The sequence below is a fragment of the Ovis canadensis genome, chromosome 11 (assembly GCF_042477335.2).
Source record: "Ovis canadensis isolate MfBH-ARS-UI-01 breed Bighorn chromosome 11, ARS-UI_OviCan_v2, whole genome shotgun sequence".
In the NCBI taxonomy this organism is placed as follows: Eukaryota; Metazoa; Chordata; class Mammalia; order Artiodactyla; family Bovidae; genus Ovis; species Ovis canadensis.
Genome location: NC_091255.1, coordinates 51,950,240 through 51,972,682, shown reverse-complemented (window position 1 = coordinate 51,972,682; position 22,443 = coordinate 51,950,240). Strand labels below are relative to the sequence as shown.

At 49.2% G+C, this 22,443-nt stretch overlaps 1 protein-coding gene across 2 annotated transcripts; it reads left to right on the top strand.

The window, feature by feature from the left end:
• Positions 1-3,027: 3,027 nt before the first annotated feature.
• On the top strand, positions 3,028-21,839 carry MEOX1 (mesenchyme homeobox 1). Of its 2 annotated transcripts, XM_069543500.1 has the most exons (3): positions 3,028-3,696; positions 18,256-18,428; positions 19,748-21,839. In XM_069543500.1, the coding sequence occupies exons 1-3, from the start codon at positions 3,228-3,230 to the stop codon at positions 19,868-19,870; spliced, it is 765 nt and encodes a 254-aa protein (XP_069399601.1). In that variant the 5' UTR covers positions 3,028-3,227; the 3' UTR covers positions 19,871-21,839. The 2 variants fall into 2 exon arrangements, with proteins under 2 accessions (XP_069399601.1, XP_069399602.1); XM_069543501.1 differs by lacking the exon at positions 18,256-18,428 and having other exon boundaries at positions 19,748-21,694.
• Positions 21,840-22,443: the final 604 nt, after the last annotated feature.

Sequence of the window (22,443 nt, the reverse complement as noted above, 5' to 3'; positions counted from 1 at the left end):
GAGCCTGTCAGGAAGATGGAGAGGCCAGCAGGCCCCCGGCCGCGCCCTGCGGGGAGGCTGACAGACGCTGGCAGCTGTGCGGCGCCAGGGTGCCAGGGCCCTGCCTCCTCGGCGCAGAGGGCCCCCTGTGCCCCTCCCCGAGCCCCTCCTGACCTCTCAGCCCCTTCCACGACCCAGGACCCAGCCTCCCAGGGGCAAAGGGCCAGGCCCTGGGCCTCCCTGGGATGGGGTCCCTGGCCAGATGAGGAGGACAGAGCCGGAATCCGGTTACAGCCTGCAGGCCAGACCCTGGGAAGGTTCCTTTCCCTGCCAGCCTCCTGTGGATTCTTTCCAGAGCCCCCACAGCCTGCAGCCCCTCAAGGAACCTCCCCAGGCTGTGCTCTGTGGAATTCCCTCAGTGCCCATTCCTCAGTCCCATTTGGAATCATCCTGGTAAAGGAAAACGAGATGGACTAGGAAGGCAGCCACTATGATCCATTACCTGCTTCGCACTTCGCATAAATGGTTTCATTTCGAATTCTGCAACATCCGTGGGCCGGGCATTCTGAGGCAGTGGGGCCAGGCTGCCCGGGTTTGAATCCTGGATCCTCCACTTCCCAGGGGTGTGACCTGGTCCAGGTTATGCAGTCTCTCTGTGCTTCCTCCTGTAAAAGATGGCAAAGGTGAGAACCCAGTGGGCTTCTGTAGCATCCACTGGGGAACGTGGTTGAGGCACTAAGATCAGTGGCTGAGTAGAAGCTGTAAGGACCATCCCAGGTTAGGGGAAATGGAAGCTCAGAGAGATGAAGTGACTTGTCCTGGGGCACACAGCTGGGAAGTGACAGATTCCGGATTTGAACTTTAAACTGTCTAACCCCAAAGTCTGTGCTCCTTCCTCAGCATCAAAGTGCTCCAGACTGGACAGCTGGCCACCTGAGGGCAATGCCTGCTTCTGCCATTTCTTAGATGTGTGATTCCGAGCAGCTCACATAATCTGTTTGAGTGAACCTCTACTTCTTCATGTGTGTAAATGTAGAGTGTAATTCTTTCTTTACCCAAAATAGGAGGGTTGTAAGCTTCAGAGGAGAGATGTACGCTCAATGGGCAAGTCCTGGACAAAGCGGAGAGGGGAGTCTGGTTTGTGGCTTTGACCCCATCTCCTCCACCAGCCTGCAACACCCTGGCTGCCTGTTCTGGAAGATGAGATGCCTGTTTAATTAACATCATGTGTGCTCCCTCCAGGCCTCAGAGCTGAGACCCAGGGCCCCTCCTCAGGGAACCTTGGGCATCTTTGGAACCAGCCAGCATATACACTGTTCTTACCATCCATTCCCACTTCAGCCCCAATCCTGCTGCACTGGACTATGTAAATAATTCAGTGGGCAAGGAGCTCTGACCCTATATGCTTGGAATGTCATTCTCCAAGAAATTATATTAACCCTCCAGAGAGACAAGCAGGCCATGGTGACTGAGTAGACTGACTGGCCAGTTGAAATGGCAATGGATCCTCCTGTGATGGGCACCAGCCTATAAGACCATGAGAAAGTGAACGTCACTCGGTTGTGTCTGTCTCTTTGTGACCCCATGGACTGTAGCCCATCAGGCTCCTCTGTTCATGGAATTCTCCAGGCAAGAAAACTGGAGTGAGTTGCCATTTCCTTCTCCAGGGGATCTTCCCAACCCAGGGATTGAACTCTGGTCTCCTGCATGCATTGCAGGCAGATCCTTTACCCTCTGAGCCACGAGGGAAGCTCTTAGACAATGAGACTGTTTGTCAAAGAGAACTCTTTGGGGGCTTCCCTGGTGGTCCAGTGGCTAAGACTCCACGCTCCCAATGCAGGGAGCCCGGGGTTCATTCCTTGGTCAAGGAACTAGATACTATGTGCTGCAATAAAAATCGAAGATCCCCCATGCCGCAGCTAAGATTTGGTGCAGCCAAGTAAATAAATATTTTTAAAAAGAGAGAGAGAGAACTCTTTGGGGAACGAGAAGCTCCTGATTCCAATTTCCATGCACAGACTCCATGGAAAACTTGGCCTCTGGGGGTGGGGAAGACAAAGCAGGTGGGCGAAGGTTACAGGGCCAGAGAGCAGGTGGGGGAAGCCAGGAGAAACTTCAAGGAACCTACCTAAGTGTCTTTCCTTTGCCTTGGAGAAAAATGACTTGAAACCCCACTAGACAAGAGTGTGGCTAATTGGCATGTAAGTTGGGGGTTAAAGAGCGGAAGGAAGAATCTGATTGTTTTTTTAAGTTACTAAGAAAGTGAGAATGTCACTGTGGGCTGAGAGAAATAATTTTTTTTTTCTGGAGTGTGTCTCTCTTTCTACTACAGACCGTAGTGGGCCACTGAGACTTGCAAAAAAAGATTGCTTTTAATCCACCTTCCTTTTTGCAAGCAGCAGTAGAAGGGCCTTTAAATCAAATGCAATCAGCAAACTTGTCTCTTGCACTTATTCCCCGCTTCACTCCCTGGAATTTGGCACTTGATGGTTTCTGGATCTGACTTAAGTCTTTTTTCAAATCCAAGACTTGGGGAATTTTGTTAACAGCGCAATAAAATAACTTCATAGTGTTATAGGAGGCACATTAAAGAAAGTGTGTGTGTGCTGCTCTCTTTCCTTAAAAAAAATACAGACAATGTTTCTTTAAAAGACTCCATCTGCAAATCCCATTAGATGTGCATATAAGGTTTCTGATGATTAATAGTTGCCTGCTCGGGTTTTGGTTGGAGGGGATCGTGTGTGTGCTGGTTAACCCCTCCCTCTCCTCTCTCACATTTCACTTCAGAAATTTGTCACTCTCTCCCCACCGCAGGATTTAAAAGTGTGTCTCAGCAGCCCTGGACCAGCTCTTTGCAGGCATTTGCTGCGGGCTCCAGGACAAGCCCTCGTCAGCCGGTGCGTCTGGGCTGGGACAGTGAAAATGTTTAGTGTCATCGGCGACAAATACACGTATAGGGGACCCCACTAGGCAGGCTGGTGGGTCAGGGGGAACAGGAAGCCAGGAGCCAAATCCAACATAGGTGCGGGCACACATATGTGTGGCCACCCACACGTGTGCGTACTCTGAGGAGCAACTTTCGTTTTGGTTTTTGTTTTGGTTCCTGGGGCGAATTTTCTATTGAACACTTTTGCCCTCCTGTTCATTAAAAAAAAAAAAAAATTTTTTTGGTTGCATTTTTAACAATTTGAATATAAAAAGTGTAAGAATCCAACCTTTGAAAGGATTGAGGCGGGCAGCAGACGCAGATGGATCCAGCGGCCAGCAGCTGCATGAGGGGTCCCCACCCCCCGGCCCCTGTCTGGGGCTGCCTTCGAAACCCCCACTTGGAAGGCACTGGAGCCTCAGGGCTCCCCCACTACCCGCCAACCCCATTCTCCTTCCACCAGAAACCAGACTTCCCAGCGACAGCGACAACTGCATACCCCGACTTCTCAGCTTCATGCCTGGCAGCCACCCCACACAGCCTGCCCCGGGAGGAGCGAGGCTTTACTGAGCAGCACCCTGCCTTCCCACAGCCCCCCGATTGGCACTTCCCTGTGTCAGAGGCCCGGCGTAGGCTCAACCCAGGCCCCGTGGGGGGTTCCAAGGAGATAGGGGCCAATAGCCCAGGCCTGGTGGACACGACGGGAGGCCCAGGCGAGGACTATGAGGTCCTTGGGAGCACTGCCAATGAGACGGAGAAGAAGTCAACCAGACGGAAAAAGGAGAATTCAGGTAGGTGGCTGAGGAACAGATGACTGTTCCTTTACTGTGTGACTTTGAGGAAGTTGCTTGCCCTCTCTGAGCCTAGGTAGCCTGATGTGAATGGGGGATAATATAATCTAACCTCCCCAAAGGCCGGAGACTTAAACCAGTTACCTTTGGGGGTATTTCTGCTCAGAATTCTAGGATTCTCTGGTGATGGGGGCTATGTCTGTGTCCTCACCTCTCCTGGGTTCCGAGAAGGATGTGCTGGAAAGAGAATGAAACAGGATCCACAAAGATTGGAGGGCAGGTGGGATGGAGCCTCTGGGTACAGGTTGGCAAAGGCTGGAGGGAGCTTTTCTGAACTGGACTGTGTCTGGGTCACAGTTCTCCCCAGTATGCCCCAGCCGGTTCCAAATGGCCCCGAGAGCCCCAGGGCTTACTCCCCAGGAGAGTTAGTTTACTCCCCAAGGCTCAGAGGGCTAGGACCAAGGCTGGGACCCTGGGCAATCAAACAGAACCAGGACTCTGTGTCTCTGGAAGTCTAGAGGCAGCAAAGCAGACATAGGGCAGGGATGCGAGAGGCAAATGCTAGGGTTTGGGGCAGACTGACCGTGAGGGATGCACTGCCCTGCTGGGCTGTGTGTACAGGCCGAGGGGCAGCACAACCTGCTAAGGTCTGGGTGATCTCCCAAAGGCCACTCCTCAGAGGAGCCCTTCTGAGGAGTCACTGATTTTGGGGAGAGTCAGAGAGGCAAGCAGCAGAGGGTAAGCCCTGGTGGAGTATCAGAGGCCAGAGGATGGAGCTGACCTGCTTGTTCAGACCCCATTAATGTCCATCTGCTCCTGGTGGTGGGGACTGTTGTTTCCTCATCTCCCCACGGGATCTCCCAACTTTTCTCACCACCCATTCACCTTTTGTCTCATTCCCCGTCTCTATCTCGACCAGAACAAGACAGTGCCCTTGCTTCCTGCACCCACTGCCCGACTATGTCCTCCTAACGACTGCCCTCAGGGTACATCTATCTGTCTGAACCTACAGAAGAGTTTTCATGGGGCTAATGAGGAGCAGGCAGCAAATGAGAAGACCAACCAAAGAGAACACTCTCTGCTTTAGTTTACAAAGTGCTTTCAAAGTAGCCCAGATTTCCTGAGCATCTTTGTTTGCTGAGTTTTGGCAGAGGCCCTGGGGCTGCAGGGATGAATAAGGTGTTCTCACTCCTAAACAGCTCAAACTGAGAGGGAGGGGAGGCCAGCAGAAGCCACTGGCAGTGGATATGCTATGACTGAGGGGGTTCAAGGTGCTGTAAGAAACATATGATAGTTCTGAGTCACACAGGTTCAAGTTTGGTCTATCAGGTCTTATCAGTGCCTCGATTCTTTACATGTGGAAAAGAAGAGACTGAAAAGCTTGAGAGGAGTTCTGCTAACATGGAGTTAACAGAGAGTGACTCACTCATCCCAATGTACCCAGCACTTTCCTGGTTTTAGCACTGAAAGTCCAGTGTCCCCAGGACAGTTGGTCACCCTAGAAGAAAGCTCAAACCTCAGACTTCAGACCCCAAATCCCACACCCTTCAGTAGATCTCAAACGCAATTCTCATTTTGAAATATCTGGTCTCCATGCTTGAAGAAGTCCCTCAGTGTGCTCACAGTGGATGATAAAAACCACAGTCCCTGGTGGTCCAGTGGTTAAGACCCTGTGCTTCCCCTGCAGGGGGCAAGGGTTCAATACCTGGTCAGGGAACTAAGATTCCAGGTGCCATGCTTCAAGACCAATAAATAAAATAATAATTTCTTTGAGTTAAAAGCAAAGCAAAACAAAACATAGCCCTCTTGGATGCTATGAATAGAAGGGCTCTTTAAATTCTCACCCGGTTAAACCCTGAACTGTTCCTAGGCCTGGCTGGAAATTTGCTGAGAATGGGACACTTTCTGCTTCTCCTCTCCAAGGAACTCTCAGCTCCTTGGCTCTGTGCCTAGTTGAAGAGTTCGCCCCTTTACAGCGCCTGCCACTGTAACTCCTCAATCTCTGCCCACACCCACCTCAGCTGCATCCAGCCACTTTCCAGGGAGCTGTGAGCCAAGGGTACTGGGAAGGCATGGACACAGCCAAGGGCCAGGCTTAGACAAGGTCATTACATGTTTCAGCTGGACCCAAATGCACCATCTTTCCTTTTGATGAGTGGCCCGTGGATGGTGCTTCTCGCATGCCAAGCAGCTGGCCACCCCAGGGCACCCTCTTCATAGGGTCAATTTCTGGTCAGGAGAGGCTCCCACCCAGGAGGGGCCCTGAGCTTTCCCTCAGGGTCCTCTCAGAAGCAGCACTGGCAGCAGCAGTCACACAAGGCAGGGCACAGCTAGCTGACTCTCATTTATTCTCTGGGGTTCCAGACACTCTCTGGTCAACATGGAAATCTTTATCCCCCAGTGGCTTGCATCGTCCTTTTGGATTTAATTAAAGAGGCAGGAAAGATCAGCTTTGTAAGAACCTAAAGAAAAGGGAATGCGATGGGCAGGGCTCACAACTAACTCAAGGAGTCTGGAATTCAGATCATAAGAGACAAATCCACAAAGAATCACCACCCTGGGACTTCCCTGGTGGTCCAGTGGCTAAGTCTCCACACTTTCAATGCAAAGGGACTGGGGTTCGATCTCTGGTCAGGGAACTGGATCCTGCATGTCCCAACTAAGACCTGGCACAGCCAGAATAAATATTGAAAAACAAAACAAAGAACCCCCACCCACCCTATCAATCCTGATCCACTGGTTGGACTGTCTGTTTTAAACTTTGATATCCTGTTCATCATGGACTTTTTGTAAGAATTTTGATTTTTTTAAACATTGCGTTAAAATATTCTTTCTCTTCATTACAGTGGTTTTTGGCACCCCTTGCATGTTGTGCTCAATGTGAGTGTCTCACCCCGGCCCCTGCTAGGCCATCTCTGAAGGTTAACCAGCACTGATCAGAAGTGTGTTTTCCATCATGCTTCACAATCAGGCAGACAGGTTGCGGGTTGGCACTGCCACTTCCCACTGCTTGACATTGGGAAAGTCCTTAATTTCTTGGAGCTTCTGTCTCCCCAGCTGTAAAATGGGACTATAACAGTATCATCCTCCCCATAGTCCCTGCGAAGGTTAAACGCTGTGATCCGTGAGATGAACCCTGTGCCTGGCACATGAGTTCGATAAATAGTGGTTGTGAATGGTATCAGGCCTGTCTTTACAGAGCTAGTCTCCAAAACATAGAATCTGACAAATAGTCCTTTGTTTGGGGGGAGAGTGGAATTGAACGTTTCAAACATGCTGTCTCAGAAATTCCTGAGCCTGGGGTATAAAATATGGAAAATTCTCAAAATCATTGTTGGTCCTGAAATCCAGTTGCCATCAATTAGGAGCCTGAAGCTCAGAGAGCCACCAGAGAAGCTGGGGGAGGGAGTGAGTCGTGCCTAGTAAATGTGTCCCAAGCTGGTTGGCCTGGCCAGGAAGGGTCCGGTAACAGAAAGTTACTGAAAGTTCGTTTTGAAAGGAACGTTCTCTGCTCCCCAGTCTCCTTCAAAGCTCTGCCAGTCCCAGTTGCTTTCCCATCACTTGCCATCACTGGGAGTGGAGCTGATTTGCTCAAGTAAATGGTCAGGAAAGAAGAGCTCCCTGGACCCCACTCTGAAACTTTCTGTTGGTTCACAGCACAAAGCTGATTTAGGAGTTGGCTGTGATGTTAACATGCCCTAACCACCCCCACTCCGGGGGGCCAGGGAGCGTTAAAGACCCCTGCTGGCAAGGACAGCTGCCACTCCTGTTTGCCCCCCAATCTGTCACGGCTACCATGGTTGTCTTTAATTTATGGGAATGAAGGATTTCACGGTGATTTCCTGACGGGGTTCAAGGGAAGGTCGCGTGTGATCAGCCCGGTGGCAACAGGTGAATCTGATCAGCCGCCTGGGAGGGCCTCCGTGCCTGGGATCCCTGCTGCTGGCTGATGCTCTCACATAGTCATTCTGTCTTCATCAGACTTGCTTTGTCCTCTACCGCATACTCCTGAAGCTCCGACATGTGTGCCTCCCAGGGTTCCTCCTTCCCTGTTTTCTCCCCTGTAAGATCTGATGTCCACCTGCCCTGCCCCTGCCCAGCTATGCACACTCTCAATTTCCCCTGAGGCTGAAAAACTCTCCACAAAGTGGCCTCTTTCCCACCTGATTTCCTTCTACAGCCCACCCATTCCACTTCTATCACCATGCAACAAGACACCAAGCCAATTCAGTTGCCTTGAAAAGGCACCCTGCTTTTTCTCCCCACCACCCCGATTTGTTCAGTGCTTCCCCTTGCTTCCCCTTGCCTCAAACACCCTTCTCTTCTCACACCCTTCTGCCTTATTTTAACATCCAGCTCGAAAGCCATCTAGTCCAAGCATCCTTCACTCCTTCCATCCTTCCTTCATGATTCCACTTGTACATAGCATCATTTCAGTGAAAGTTACAGTTAAGAAGTTTCAAATGACAGTATCACTAGAACCTGTGGCTGATTTTATAAATACAGTTTGTAACTTCATAAAGGAGATCTCCTGAGGTTTCTTACCATCAAATATCTAATATTTGAAATCTGTTTTTTTCTTTAATATGATCAAAAACACATCATGTAAGCTTGACCATCATAACCACTTTTAAGTGTGCAGTTCAGTAGCATTAACTATATATATATAATTGTGCAACAGATCTCTAGAACTTTTTCATCTTATACAATGAAATTCTACATCCATTGAAAAACAGTTCCTTTTACCCTCTTCCCTGCACCACCCCGCCCCCAGGCCCTGGCAACCAGCATTCTACTTTCTGTTTGTAAGAATTTGATTACTTTCAGTTCCGTTCAGTTCAGTCGCTCAGTCGTGTCCGACTTTTTTCAGCCCCATGAATTGCAGCACGCCAGGCCTCCCTGTCCATCACCAACTCCCAGAGGTCACTCAAACTCACGTCCATCGAGTCAGTGATGCCATCCAGCCATCTCATCCTCTGTCATCCCCTCTTCCTCCTGCCCCTAATCCCGCCAGCATCAGAGTCTTTTCCAGTGAGTCAATTCTTTGCATGAAGTGGCCAAAGTACTGGAGTTTCAGCTTTTTACCTCATATATGTGGAATCAAGCAGTATCTGTCTTTTCATGATAGATTTAGTTTACTTAGCCCAATGTCCTCAAGCCTTATCTGTGCTGTAGCATATGACAGAATGTCTTTAGTTTGTTTAAGACTGAATAATATTCTGCTGTGCATATATGCACATTTTCTTTATTCATTTAACTGTAATGGCCACTTGGTTTGTTTCCACCTCTTGATTATTATGAATGATTCTGCAATGGACCTGGATGTGCAAATCTCTTTAAGATCCTGCTATGAATTCTTTTGGATATATACTCAGAAGTAGAACTGTTGGATATCATATGGTAACTATTTTAATCTTTTGAGGAACCACTGTACTGTTTTCCCTATGGAATGCTTTTGTTGACCATACTTTTGGGGTCATATCCAAGAAATCATTGCCAAATCCATTCTCTCCATGTTTTCTTCTAGGAGTTTTCTAGTTTTAAGTCTTGCATTTTTAGGCCTTTAATGTATTTTTGAGTTAATTTTTATGTGTGGTGTGCAGAAAAGATCCAACTTTATCGTTTTGCTTATGGAGATCCTGTTTTCCCAGCACCGTTTGTTTAAGATTGTTCCTTCCCCATTGTGTAGCCTTGGCACCTTTGTTGAATATCATTTGATCATTTATGTGAAGGCTTATTTCTGGGCTCTCTATTCTGTTCCATTTATGTATGTGTCTCCTCTTATGCCGGCATCACATTGTTTTGATTACTGTCACTTTGTAATGTGTTTTAAAATCAGGAAGCCTCCAGCTTTGTTTTTCTTTCTCAAGACTGTTTTGGCTATTCAGGGTTCTTTGAGATTTCCTATGAATTTTAGGATAATTTTTTTCTATTTTTGCAAAAAAAAAAGCCATTGGGATTTTCTTAGGGATTGCATTGGGTTCGAAGATCACTTTGTGTAGTATGGACATTTTAACAATATTGTCTTTCAAAATCTATGAACACAGGATGTCTTTCTTTTCATTTGTGTCTTTAATTTCTTTTAGCAATGTTTTTGTAATTTTCATTGTACAAGTCATTTGCCTCCTTAGTTAAGTTTATTCCTAAGTATTTTATTCTTTTGATGGTATTGTGAATGGGATTATTTTCTTAATTTCCCTTTTGAATTGTTTCTTGTTCATGTATAGAAACACAATTGAGTTGTGCATGTTGGTTCTCTATCCTGCAACCTTGCTGAATGTATTACTTCTAAAAGGCTTTTGTGGAATCTTTGGGGTTTTCCACATACAAGATTGCACTATCTACAAAGAGAGATCATTTGACTTCTTTCTTTCTGACTTAGATGCCTCTTAACTTCTTTTTCTTGTCTGATTGCTCTGGCTAGGACTTCCAGCATTATATCAAATGGAAATAGTAAGAATGAGAATCCTTGCCTAGTTCCTGATGTTAGAGAAAACTATTTTAGTTTTTCACCACTGAGTATGATATTAGCTACCGGCTTTTCATATATGGCCTTTATTATGTTGAGGTAATTTCGTTCTCTTCCTGGTTTGTTGAGTATCCAAGAATCCTTTGGTGACCTCTCTCTCCACACACGTGGAGCATGCCCTGTTGACAACTCTATTTTAGCATCAAACCACAGTTGGCTTATATCCAGAGTTATAGATGCATACAGCGGCCTTTTTCCTTAAAACGGAAGGTGTCTAGATGGCTGGAATGCTATCTGATTCACCTGTGCAGTATCACTAACACCTACGTTAACATTTGTATACAGAAGCTGTGTGTCTGGCCAATAGCCTCTACTGTAATCTGGCATTCACTCATTCATTTTCTCACTTTCTGAGAGTGCCTCCACCGCCTGGTATGGGGTTTTCACCATGTGTGCTGTGCTTCTGTAAAATGCATCAGGACTTTTATAGTCTCACTCATGAAAAAGTGTGCAGAGAGCCAGACTTTGATCATAAAACCAGCGCAGGGTCAGGGTGAGCGCTGGGGTCAGAAAGATGTGTAAACATCCACATGCAGGCTGGGCTGACTCACAGGAATCCCCTACAGGGCACTGGGGTTGGGTCCAGCAGGGGGAGCTGCTATGGCCGAGCAGTAAAGGGGACCCACCATGGCCAGGCACTTAGCGGGGCTCCTGGCTGGGCAGTTAAAGGGCCCAACTGCCACGTGAACAAGTGGCTGTGCTCACCAGGCTAGAGGAAAGCACACCTTTTTCTAATTTGCAGAGAGGTCCCTATGGTCTTGCATCAGCTTTGTGCCCATCATGGCCTTGTTCCCTCTCTCTCCTCAGTGGTAAGCACAGCTGTAGGGAGTTAGGTGGGGGGCATCTTGGCTCGCTTGCGTATAACAAATACCATAGACTGGGTAGCTTAAACAACAGACATTTATTTTCCCACAGTTCTGGAAACTGGAAGTCAAAGATCAAGATGTTGGCAGTTCGGTTTCTCCTGAGGCTTCTCTCTTTGGCTGGCAAACGGCCTCCTTCTCGTCATGTCTTCACTTGGTCATTCTTCTGGGGGTGGTCATTCTCTGTGTCCTCATCTCTTCTTATGAAGACACAAGTCAGATTGGATTAGGGCTCACACTAACAGCCTTCCTGGAGAAGGGAATGGCTACCCACTCCAGTATGCTGGCCTGGAGAACCTCATGGACTGTGTAGAACATGGGGTCGCAAAGAGTCGGACACGACTGAGCTAAAGTATTTAAAGTACTTTCGTACTCTGTACTTAAAGTACAGAAAGTACTTCTGTGAAAGTACTTAACAGCCTCATTTTAACTTCATCACCTCTTGAAAGACCTTATCTCAAAACAGTCGCATTCGGAGGTACTGAGGGTTAGAATGTCAACATATTAATTGATAGAGGGGACACGATTCGGCCCATAAACAGAGGAAACGGGGACAAGATTCTAGCAATGGCACAAATGCTCCAGTTATAAATCCCTTTCAGAGCTTCCCTAGCCTTAGTCCAGGATCTGTTGGCCACTAGAGCTTTTCCATTCCTATAGGGTATTGCTTCTGGCCGCAAGGAGATCCTGCATTCTTTTTTAAGTTTTTTTTTTTTTTTCTGATGTGGACCGTTATTTAAAGTCTTTATTAAATTTGTTACAATATTGCTTCTGTTTTATGTTTTGGTCTTTTGATCACAAGGCATGTGGGACCCTAGTGCCCCGACCAGGGATCAAACCTCCATCTCTTGCATTGGGAAGTGAAGTGTTGACTACTAGACCACCAGGGAAGTCCCCATCCTGGCATTCTTATCTTTTCCCCACAAACAGAGAAGAAAAAGTGGAGACTATTTAGGAATGAATCCCTAGAGAAGCAGGGTGTTTGACAGACAAAGAAGGAAAGGACGTGATAACAAAATAAAGGGACAACCTCAGTAAGCGTCACCTGGGTCATGAGCATGACTCCTGAGTATCACACCCAGTGACTGCAAATCCATACCCACCTCTGAGGGGCAAGACTCGAGGCCCCTGGAGATCCCTAGAGCCAGCTTCCTCAGTGCCCACTCTGCCCACTGAATCAGGCTGCCCTGGCCTCTCCCAGCTCCCATCCCTACTCTAGCCTTTTCTATTTCATGTTTTCCCATCTTCCTTGAATTCAATGATGAAGGAACCGTGTGAGCAGTGGGGCCTGGGTCCTAAAGCCTACACTTCCTTTGGTGACAGCTGAGGGTGACATCTGGAACTTATAAACACAAAGCCCAACGGTGCCTGCACCTTCCCCAACCATCTCAGAAGCTCACTGCAGCTCCTACCTCTCATTTCCACTGCCCCTCCCCACTCCAATTCTCTACTGCAAACCTTCATGGTCCCCACACCCCGACTCCTTGCTCAGTCCATTCCACTTTCCCTCATCAGAGCCCACCATCACTGCCTGCCCCACCACCAACACCTGGGACTCTCTGCAAACATGACTCTAGCCCTAGGCATTCCCATCCCAGAGAACATAACCTAAATTCCCCAGGCCCACTGCTGGGCTCCTCAAAGAAGCTGAGAGCCCTACCATGTCTCCTCAGGCCCCCATGGGAGAGGAAAAGGGTCTAGGCACTGAGGTGGGGCGGGGCCCAGAGAGAGAGGCTGGCCAGTCCTAGGAAGACAGAGAGGTCTGGATGCAAAGGCATCTGGGGAATGGTTCCATCCAGGTCTTGTCTATTTTGAGGGCTTTGACTCCTCTCTCTGAAGCTGAAAGTATCAAAACTAATGAGCAGGGGATTTCCCCAGTGGTCCAGTGGTTAAGACTCCATGCTTCCAATGCAGGGGGCGTGGGTTCAATCCCTGGTCAGGGAACTAAGATCCCACATGCTGCACAGTGTGGTCAAATTAAAACACACACACACACACACACACACACAGAGCTAATGAGCACATTAAAGGTCTGGTCTGTAGCCCAGGAAACTACAGGCACCATTTTCAGAGGATTTGCCAAGGTCTCACCTACGGAGAAGGCAATGGCGCCCCACTCCAGTACTCTTGCCTGGAAAATCCTATGGATGGAGGAGCCTGGTAGGCTGCAGTCCATGGAGTCGCTAAGAGTCCAATACGACTAAGCGACTCCACTTTCGCTTTCCACTTTCATGCACTGGAGAAGGAAATGGCAACCCACGCCAGTGTTCTTGCCTGGAGAATCCCAGGGACGGGGGAGCCTGTTGGGCTGCCGTCTATGGGGTCGCACAGAGTTGGACAAGACTGAAGTGACTTAGCAGCAGCAGCAGCAGCACCTGGGGAAGTCCCTGGGAGGCCAACCTGGACACAGATTCAGATTGCCCTCCTTGGAGTAACCACATCTCCATACTCACTGTCCCGCAGCCCAGGGTGACCTAGCCTGGATGGGTCCTGGGGGACTTTGGGCAAGCCATTTAATCTCTGGATCTCAATTTCCTCATTTGTTCTATGGTCTAATGTGTACCTTACCTACCTCACAGAAAAATTAAGAGGATCTAATAGGAAGCAACCTAATAGCAAGGAAATAGCTTCCTCTCAAGGAAATCTGGGTTCTCAGCCCACTTCTGCCACTAACTTGCTGTATGTCTTTAGGCAAGTTTCTTACCTTAACCTGTAAGGTAAAAAGGCCACATCAGATCATCTCTAAGTCCCCTTCTAGGTCTGCTATTCTATGATTCTGTAGTACAGAGGAAAGCCCAACAGAAGTTTATCTCTGGGGGAAAGAAACCCATTGTCAATCGTCAATTGCAATGTGCTATTTGAACATGGGGCATGTGACCATCTATCTGGTCTTGGATAGAAATTTATGATAAATGGCTGTAAGAGTTGGGGAATAGGAATACAGGACTCCAAAAAAGGCACATTCCCCAAGGTCTGTCTGAGCCTCCCTCTAGTCCAGATAAAGCTGTCTGCTGACTATAAGAAGGCCTGCCAAACGTGACAGCTATTTATGAAATAATTTACCTTGGATGGTGTGAAAGCTCGTGGTGGAAACCGCAATATCACACACACACATCCTGTTTGCATTTCTCTGGGCACTCTGGACCATTCCATCATGGCCCTGCTCCCTCTGAGGGTGTGCAGAGGATGGGGTGGGGTCACATGGCTCCTCCATAGACACAGAGGCAGCCTGCTAAACGCCAGCCTCCTCCCTCTGCTGTCATGGAAGAGGCACCCTTTGGCCCTGAGGAAGAATCAGGACCAGGAGGATTGATGTGGATCCTCATGCAGATCAGTTCTAGTTACTGTGCCTGGAAGCAATAGTGATACAGATTCAAGCACAGATACGCAAAAGTACTGGGAGAAGGGAAAACAGTTACAAGGCCAGACGTTGAAAAGGCATCCTTTTCGCACAGTTCTTGAGACGTGGTGCCCTGAGAAGCATCGTGTTTTACCTCTGCCTGCGCTCCCTCTCCAGCATCATCCCCAGGAGAACCTCTTCTGGTGGTTCTTTCAAAGGAGTCTCAGCTGAATGCCACGCACTGTGCTGGGTTAACACACGTTTCCCATCTCATTTTACCTTCGAAGCAGCCTTTTGATCACAGCGGTTGCGATAGCTACCTTGATATACTTCTAGTCCTTTTGTCATTTCTAACATTTCTAAAGGGTTCTTAACACCTGTGGGAAGCTGATGAGGGACAAAGGTCCTCCCGGTGCCACCCTGTTTAGCCAAATGTTGCCTTGAGGTTCACATACGGGTTCAGACACTGGGTTCCCAGCTTATCCTGAGGCCCCAGTGCCCAAATCAGGATAATAAGAGACGAGAGAGGAGAGTGGATAGGGAGGGGTTACCCTGGTTGTTGCCCCACCACAACCAGTCCAAGACCAGCTACAAAGGGCTCGTTTCCCAATCTCCCCTCTTCTCTCTAGGGAAGATGATGTGCAGGACTCTGTATGTGTGTGTAGGATGGGTATAACTGTGGGGAGAGGTGTCCATAGGGCACCTATGCACACCTAAGCAGGCCTGGGAGAAGGGGAGGGCGGGGTGTGAGCATCAACCCAGGACAAAGCTTCTGGGAGCCCTGGAGGTGGAGATGCACAGAGCTGCCCCCAGCCAGCCAGCCAGACACCAGGGCTGCTGATGGCCACAGCTCTGATCAGCTGGATCTGGATTCAAATCTCAGTTCCGCTGACCCAAAGCTGCCCGGCCAAGTTCCCGGGCCTCTCTGAGGTTGCTTCTGCCTCTGTATACTGAGAAGGATTTAGCAAACATTTAGCAAGTACCTCCTATGTGCCGGGTTCAGTAGCCAGTGAGAAAAGCAGTTACATCCCTGGGGACAGAGAGCTATGAATCAAATATCACACAAATCCACATGACAAAGATAAAGGGATAATAATACTGCCTACTCCTTCCGGTGTTATGTGGGGACGATTAAAGCCGTGACTGCATCTTAGCACAGGGAAGACTTTAAGAAGTGACAGCTGCTATTACCCCAAGCCCTCAGATGGCATCTCAAGGAACTGAAGAATCAGCGCTTTGAAGTTTTAAATGCATCTTCCACCTACAGCAGCTTGTCCAGGCTTCCCAATAACGCTGGGAGGTAGATTTCTGGATGAGGAGTCTGAAGCGCAGGGAGGTTAAGCGACTTCCTGAGAGACTCCAGCAAGAAGATCGAGGATGCAAACCTCGGCGCAAGTCCTCTGGGTTTGACACACCCGCTGCTGTGAAAGGAAAGGACTGGGAAACACTGAGCCCCCGGGCAGGAGCGGATGGGAACCGCGCCAGGTTTCGCGGCCTCGCTCCTCCTCCGCGGCGTGACCGTGACCGCCCCTCCCTCCCTGGGCCGCGACGGCCAAGGCTAAGGACTCCTGGGGGACCCCGGCCGGGCGGTGCGTCCTTCCCCTCCAGCCCCCGCTCTGCTTCCGGAGAGGTCTGGGCAGGCAGCCCGGCCGGAGAACTCGCCCCCTTCCTTCCCGGCCCCCGGGCGCGGGTGGGCGCCCCACCCGGACCCGGCGCGGACAGCCGGGCATCGGGGCTGCAGAGAGCCCAGGAATCGGGGCTGTGGGGATCCCCGGGGGCGGCCCTCCTCCGCCTTCTCCGCTTCCCCCGGACGCCCGGCCGGGGCGGGAGGCGCCCCCATCTCTGTCCCGCGCGCCTCCCCACTTCTGAGCCGCCTCTTCCCGCCCTTCTCCCGGGCTCCCGGCGGGGGACTAGCCAACTGAAATACGAGGGACTGCGTGGAAAGAGCTAGAAAGAACCGGCAGGCTGAAGTTCCCAACGGAACGCGGAGTGGACGAGGGGGCTCTGAATCCCGACCTCGCTTGGCAATCTGGCGGTTTGGCCAGCTTCCCAGTCTGTAAAACAAGGACAGTGAGTTGAAAGACTTCTTATTTTTAGAGCCCTGCGTAAAACGTGCTTCCTGAAGCCCTTTCCCGGCCACGTGGCACGCGTTGGTAGTTCATTGTGTGGGTGTGTCCGTCTCCTTCCTTTACGCCTCTCCACCCACCACCGTCTCTTACCCTGCTCCGGGAGGTCACGATACAGTCCCTTCTATGTATACAGCACTTAACAGTCTGTAAAGCCCTCCTACATGTATTTCATTAGAACAGTATGTTAGTCAAACTGCCTGAGTGGATTCCAGCCCCTCCACTCACTGGCCAAGAGAACAATTTACTTCATTACTCTGTGCTTAGTTTTCTGTTCTGTAAAATGGGTTTCGTCCTAGAACTCACCTGGCTGAATTACTGTGAAGATTAAGTGGCTGATACACCTAAAGTGCTTGGTCCCTGCACCCCTGTTAGCAGCTGCGATTGAGCCCCTGCTATGTCTAACTCAGAGCCTCCTTCATAAATGAACTTTCCAGACTGGGAACTTCCTGGTGTCAAAGGTAAAGGCTAGGGTAGCCAGGTCTTGGAAGCCAGGAAGAAACTTAAAGCAGCGCTTCTCAATTTACACGTGCACACAACTCCTAAGGTAGTAATAGTGTTAGTCGATCAGTGGTGTCCCAGATTCTTTGCAACCTCATGAACTGTAGCCTGCCAGGCTCTTCTGTCCATGGCATTCTCCAGGCAAGAATACTGGAGTGGGTTGCCATGAGCTTCTCCAGAGGATCTTCCCCATCCAGGGATCGAACCTGGGTCTCCAGCATTGCAGGCTGCTGCTGCTGCTACTGCTAAGTCGCTTCAGTTGTATCCGACTCTGTGCGACCCCACAGACGGCAGCCCACCAGGCTCCCCCGTCCCTGGGATTCTCCAGGCAAGAACACTGGAGTGGGTTGCCATTTCCTTCTCCAATGCATGAAAGTGAAAAGTGAAAATGAAGTCCCTCAGTCGTGTCCAACTCCCAGCGACCCCATAGACTGCAGCCCACCAGGCTCCTCCATCCATGGGATTTTCCAGGCAAGAGTACTGGAATGGGGCAGTCTTTACCATCTGAGCCACAAGGGAAGCCCTAACTCCTAAGGGGATCGTGCTAAAATGCAGATTCTGATTCAGGATATCTGAGGATGGGGGCTGGGCAGCAGGAGATCATGCAAGTCTGGTCAGTGCCCAGGCTCTGCTGCTACTGCCACCAGATCATCCTTTAAGAAGCCAGGTCTTAGAGCAGTGGTTTGTAACCCTGACTGTGTGTCTGAATCATCAGAAGCCTTGTTAAAACAGATCACTGGGTCCCACTGCCAGAGTTTTTCATTCAGCAGGTGTGTGTGTGGTGATGCCCAAGGATTTGCATTCATAATGAGTTCCTAGATGGGGCTGATCTCCCCGAGGACAGAGAACCTCATTTTTAAAGCATCTTGCCCCACAAGCTCACAGCCACTACCAGTGTCAAGTTGAGGGTGGCTCAGGTGGTAGAGGTCATTCAGCAGCCAAGGGCAGCTTCTTGTGCTCTGGATATTAAAAATAGTTGTTTGAGGGGCAGGGCACTTGAGGTTGGGATCCTGAATTCTTTCCATTTCTCTTAGGGTTAAGACATTCGAAGGAATGATAAAGGGACACAGTGGGATCTTTCTCAGCATCCTTTAGAAATAAGAGTGACAGGGAAAGGCTGTGCCTCTGCTTGAAGACAAAAGAAAGGAAACCAAGGTCCCTGTGGTTCATGTCTTCCTGTTTGGGGTCCTCTCTCCCCAGACAACCAGGAGAATCGAGCGAAGCCAGAGGGCGCCAGCAAGGCCCGCAAGGAGCGGACAGCCTTCACCAAGGAGCAGCTGCGGGAGCTCGAAGCTGAGTTTGCTCATCACAACTACCTGACCCGGCTCCGCAGATATGAGATCGCTGTAAACCTGGACCTCTCCGAGCGGCAGGTGCAACATGGAGGAGCCCCTCCTCTTCCGGCCATCCCTCCTTTTCTGTGCTCTCTCATCCCCCACTTCCCTGCCCCCTTCTCCTGGAATCTTCTCCTTCCTCCTCTCCCTCCGCCCAATCCAGACATTCTGGTTGTACCTGACAATCACCTGCGGAGATTCTAACAAGGCGGATGTATGGAGCTCACCCCTAAAGATTGTTTTCACTGGTCTGGGGTGGAGTCCAGGCATCAGAATTCTTCAAAGGTCCCCCAGGTTGGGACTTCCCTTGTGGTCCAGTGGTTAAGACTTCTGCTCCCAATGCAGGTGACGGGGTTCAATTTCTGGTCAGGGAACTAGAGCTCATATGAGGCAACTAAGACTGGTGCAGCCAAATAAATAAATATTAAAAAAAAAAATAAAAAGTCCCCCAGGTGATTCTCACATGCAGCCAGGGTTGAAACCTCTGCTCTGCTTATCCCCAAACGTGAGTGCGCAGTGGAATCACCCAGGCCCTTGTTTAAAATGCAGATTCCAGGGTTCCACAGTGTGATAGTGCAATAATAGAGGGAATCTGCATTTCTAGTAGGTTCTCCAGGTGATTCAGACATGCAGCTGGTTCCTGAGCACATTCTGAGAAAAACTTCCTCGCCCTTTGTTTTGGCCTTTTCTTCAGAGCATTCCACCCATGCTCTTGCTCTGATGTGGAGTAAAATTTAATAATAACTGATAGCAGCTTTCAGTTGAGAAAGTGATCTGTTGGAGTGCTGGATTTAGAATCAGAGGACTTAGATTCAAATCTTGCTTGTACCACTTCATAGCTCTGGGACCTCGATCACATCTTCTCCTAACTTCTCCAGTCTCCAGCTGGGTCATAATCCCACCCTAAAGGTTTACATGCAGGTAAATGCTGAAGCTCAGATAAGAAAATGCCCACACCAGAGCTACCTAAGCTGAAAAATGCTTTCCAAATGTTCCTAAGGGAGAGGCTGGTGATTCTGTGTTCCCAGATCCTTGGGTAATAGAAGCTTAAGGGAGGGGTGTCCACATAAGAGGGGTGGGGCTTGTGAAGGGGGTGGGGCCAATGCAAAGTGACATTTAGTACCAGTTCTTCTGTCTGTGAGGTTTTCTTTATCTGGAGACATAAGACAGGTCTTTGAGCAGATTGATGAGTCTTACCTTTGGTCTCAATACCTGGAGCCTTTGGAGGCATGGAGAGAGGCAAGCAGAGTTTCGAGCTGGGCTCCCTGGAGCTGCACCCCAGGTACCTTGAGCATCAGTATTGGTGAGGTGGTCACGCCTGCCCTGAAGTGACCGGGCTCCTCTGCTTCCTTCATCAGGTCAAAGTGTGGTTCCAGAACCGAAGGATGAAGTGGAAGCGCGTGAAGGGGGGTCAACCCATCTCCCCCCATGGGCAGGACCTCGAGGATGGGGACTCTGCCGCCTCTCCAAGTTCAGAGTGAGATTCTCCAGGGAGAAAAAAAAAAGACTAAGGACTGAGCCCCTTACCAATGACCCCCACCCCAATCCCACCTTAACCTCCTCCCACTCTCCCAGGGCAGCCTCTCCACACTTCACAGTGATTCCTGGATAGAAAGCTGCCCAGGGTTCCTGGGAGCCTTGAAGTTTCTAGAAAGTTCTGTCCAGCATTACTCTGTCTTTAGCAGCCCCTTCCCCAGGGCCTTCGCTTCCCACAGTTCTCATGGAGTCAATCATATAGTGCCCAGATCCGACCCAAGTGAATTTGGAGAATAGCTCCAGGGACACTGTTTCTTTGGGTCTAAGCTGCCACCCACGCCTCCTTCTCACAACCTTCCTCCCACACCAGCCAGACCTTCTCCAGTTCTGGACACCTGGCCTGATGGGAGAGGAGCCTTGAGACCGCTGTGAGTCACTGAAGCAGATGCCCCCAAAGAAAAGCAAGGAGACACACACACACACACCCTAGACCAACCACCTCTCCTTCTGGGTTTTGTTCTGAGGCTTTGGGGGACCTCAGTTGTCCCAAACCCCAGGAAAAATCAATGTAAGGAAGTCTGAGGACAGAAACTTAGCTGCTACAAATCATAAGCCATCCATGAATCCAAATTGGCTGGCTCTGTGGGCAAGTTCATGAGCGCTGGCTGGAAGCAGACAGTCAGGAGGACAGATTGGTACAGGTCTCTGTGGTCCCCACACAGGCTTTTCATGCTGGCTTGACTGGGTGGGTGAGAAGGGACCCAGGACAGCACCTGCTTCTTCAAAATCAATTCAGGGACATACCTGGGATTGTTGAGCTGGACTCCAAGTCTCTGGAACAGCTATTCCTTTTAAATCAGTAATTTCTGGATGGAAAAACTATCCAGATGCTCACATTATTGAAGTGAGGGCTGTGTTCCGAGGATGGAGCAGCCATACTAGGGCTGCTTACTGGGCGAGGGCCTAGAAATGTGGGACCCTGGCGTGGTTTCTTTCTCCAGCTGCAGGGTCTTGTGCTTTCAAAGAACTCTGGCTGCAAAAGGTCTAAGAAAATGTCCTACTTTCTCCATGGGATGCATCTGAGCCCCTCCGAAGTGTGCATTCCACAAATGCTGTTATGATGGGAGGAGCTGCCACATTTATGTGTGGACTGCCCAACCCCCACCCCAGGACTGTTGGCCCAGCAACCTGGGGCTACTGACACCTTGAGAGAGGCCCCTGCCTGCCCCAGTGCTCTGTCCCCCAACACCAGCTGGTGTTGCAGAGGGAGGTCAGCAAGAGTTTGAGTTCTTGTACGTAGATGTAATCATTCATGTGTAAAAAAAATACAAAAGCAAAAAGCCCACCTCCCTATCTTGAAAGGACAGACTCTGTGGAAAATGATTGCCAAGTGAGATGGCTGGTTAGAGCATGTGTAATTTTTTCTAAAGTATACTTCATCTATTTTCTTTAGATTACATCAAGTTAACTGTGTAAGATCAATTCACTTAGTAAGAAAATTCTTCAAGAAATAGAATCAATAAAAAGAAAAAAAAAAAGAGCAGAGTTTCCAGGTCTTTTTTCCTGGAAGAGCTAGGAACCACATGTCTGTATGTGGTCTTCTGATACTCATGTGAGCCTCAGCCAGACAACATCTAGAAACAACAAGAAAACAGAAATGCTCTAAACCAAGGTATCCCTTGGTTCTTCAAAACGTAGGGGTGCAAATATAATGGATTTTTTTTTTTAAGTCTTGTCTTCCTTGACTGTATTATCTTCATTTCCCACTGGAGAATTTTAGCTTTCAGTTTCCCTAACCTGTGGCTTATCAAATAAACAAAGTTCTGTAAACAAAAGGTGAACTCTTTTGTTAATAAAGGAAACTTGACCATAAAACTAACCATCCCTAATTTTTAAATTCAATGTTTGGAGGTTTTTGTTTTTCAGGGTGCAACAGTATATACCAACAGTAATAAAAATGACACGAGAAAAAGTGTCCCCAGTTCTGTGTCTTTTTAATTACAAGGGATGTCTCTCACCAAGATGTCAGCAATGGACAAAATAGGCCTGGCTGGACAGCGAGGAGGGAGGGAGCTCAGAGGAGAGTCCTGGCCAGGATTTGGCTCTGAGGCCGTTTGGCCCCGGTGTGGGTGGTAACCAGAAATGACATCATCAGGGGCTGGCAGAAGAAAGCAGACCCACCAAAATCAAGGTGCCAAAGGGAAGGTTCAGGTTCAAAGCCAAGCAAAGCAGACACCCCAAGCATTCCAACACCCGCTGCTAACTCAATTCCTGTGGCTTCAGAGGACATCAGCCTCTCTGTTGGTTTTCTTGTCTGTCTAGAATGTTCCTTCTCTGTTTCCCATGCAGACTTAATCTCCCTTTCTCAATGCTTTTGCCAGCATTCCTAGTTACAAGATTTTTATCTTTCTGTCCATTGCCCTTTTCTCCCTCTTCTTACCTTCCCCAGATGATCCCATTTACCTACATTTGTTTAAATTGTGGTAAAATGCCCCCAACCAAAATTTTAGACCATTTTCAGGTGTACAGTTCTGTGGCATTAAGTACTTTCACACTGTTGTGCAGCCATTGCCACTAT

Bases quoted from the DNA above. Each gene is read 5' to 3' on its own strand.
- MEOX1 (XM_069543500.1), top strand. From the start codon at position 3,228: ATGGATCCAGCGGCCAGCAGCTGCATGAGGGGTCCCCACCCCCCGGCC. The intron at 3,697-18,255 runs GTAGGTGGCTGA...CTCTCTCCCCAG, and splicing joins ACGGAAAAAGGAGAATTCAG to ACAACCAGGAGAATCGAGCG. The intron at 18,429-19,747 runs GTGCAACATGGA...TTCCTTCATCAG, and splicing joins TGGACCTCTCCGAGCGGCAG to GTCAAAGTGTGGTTCCAGAA.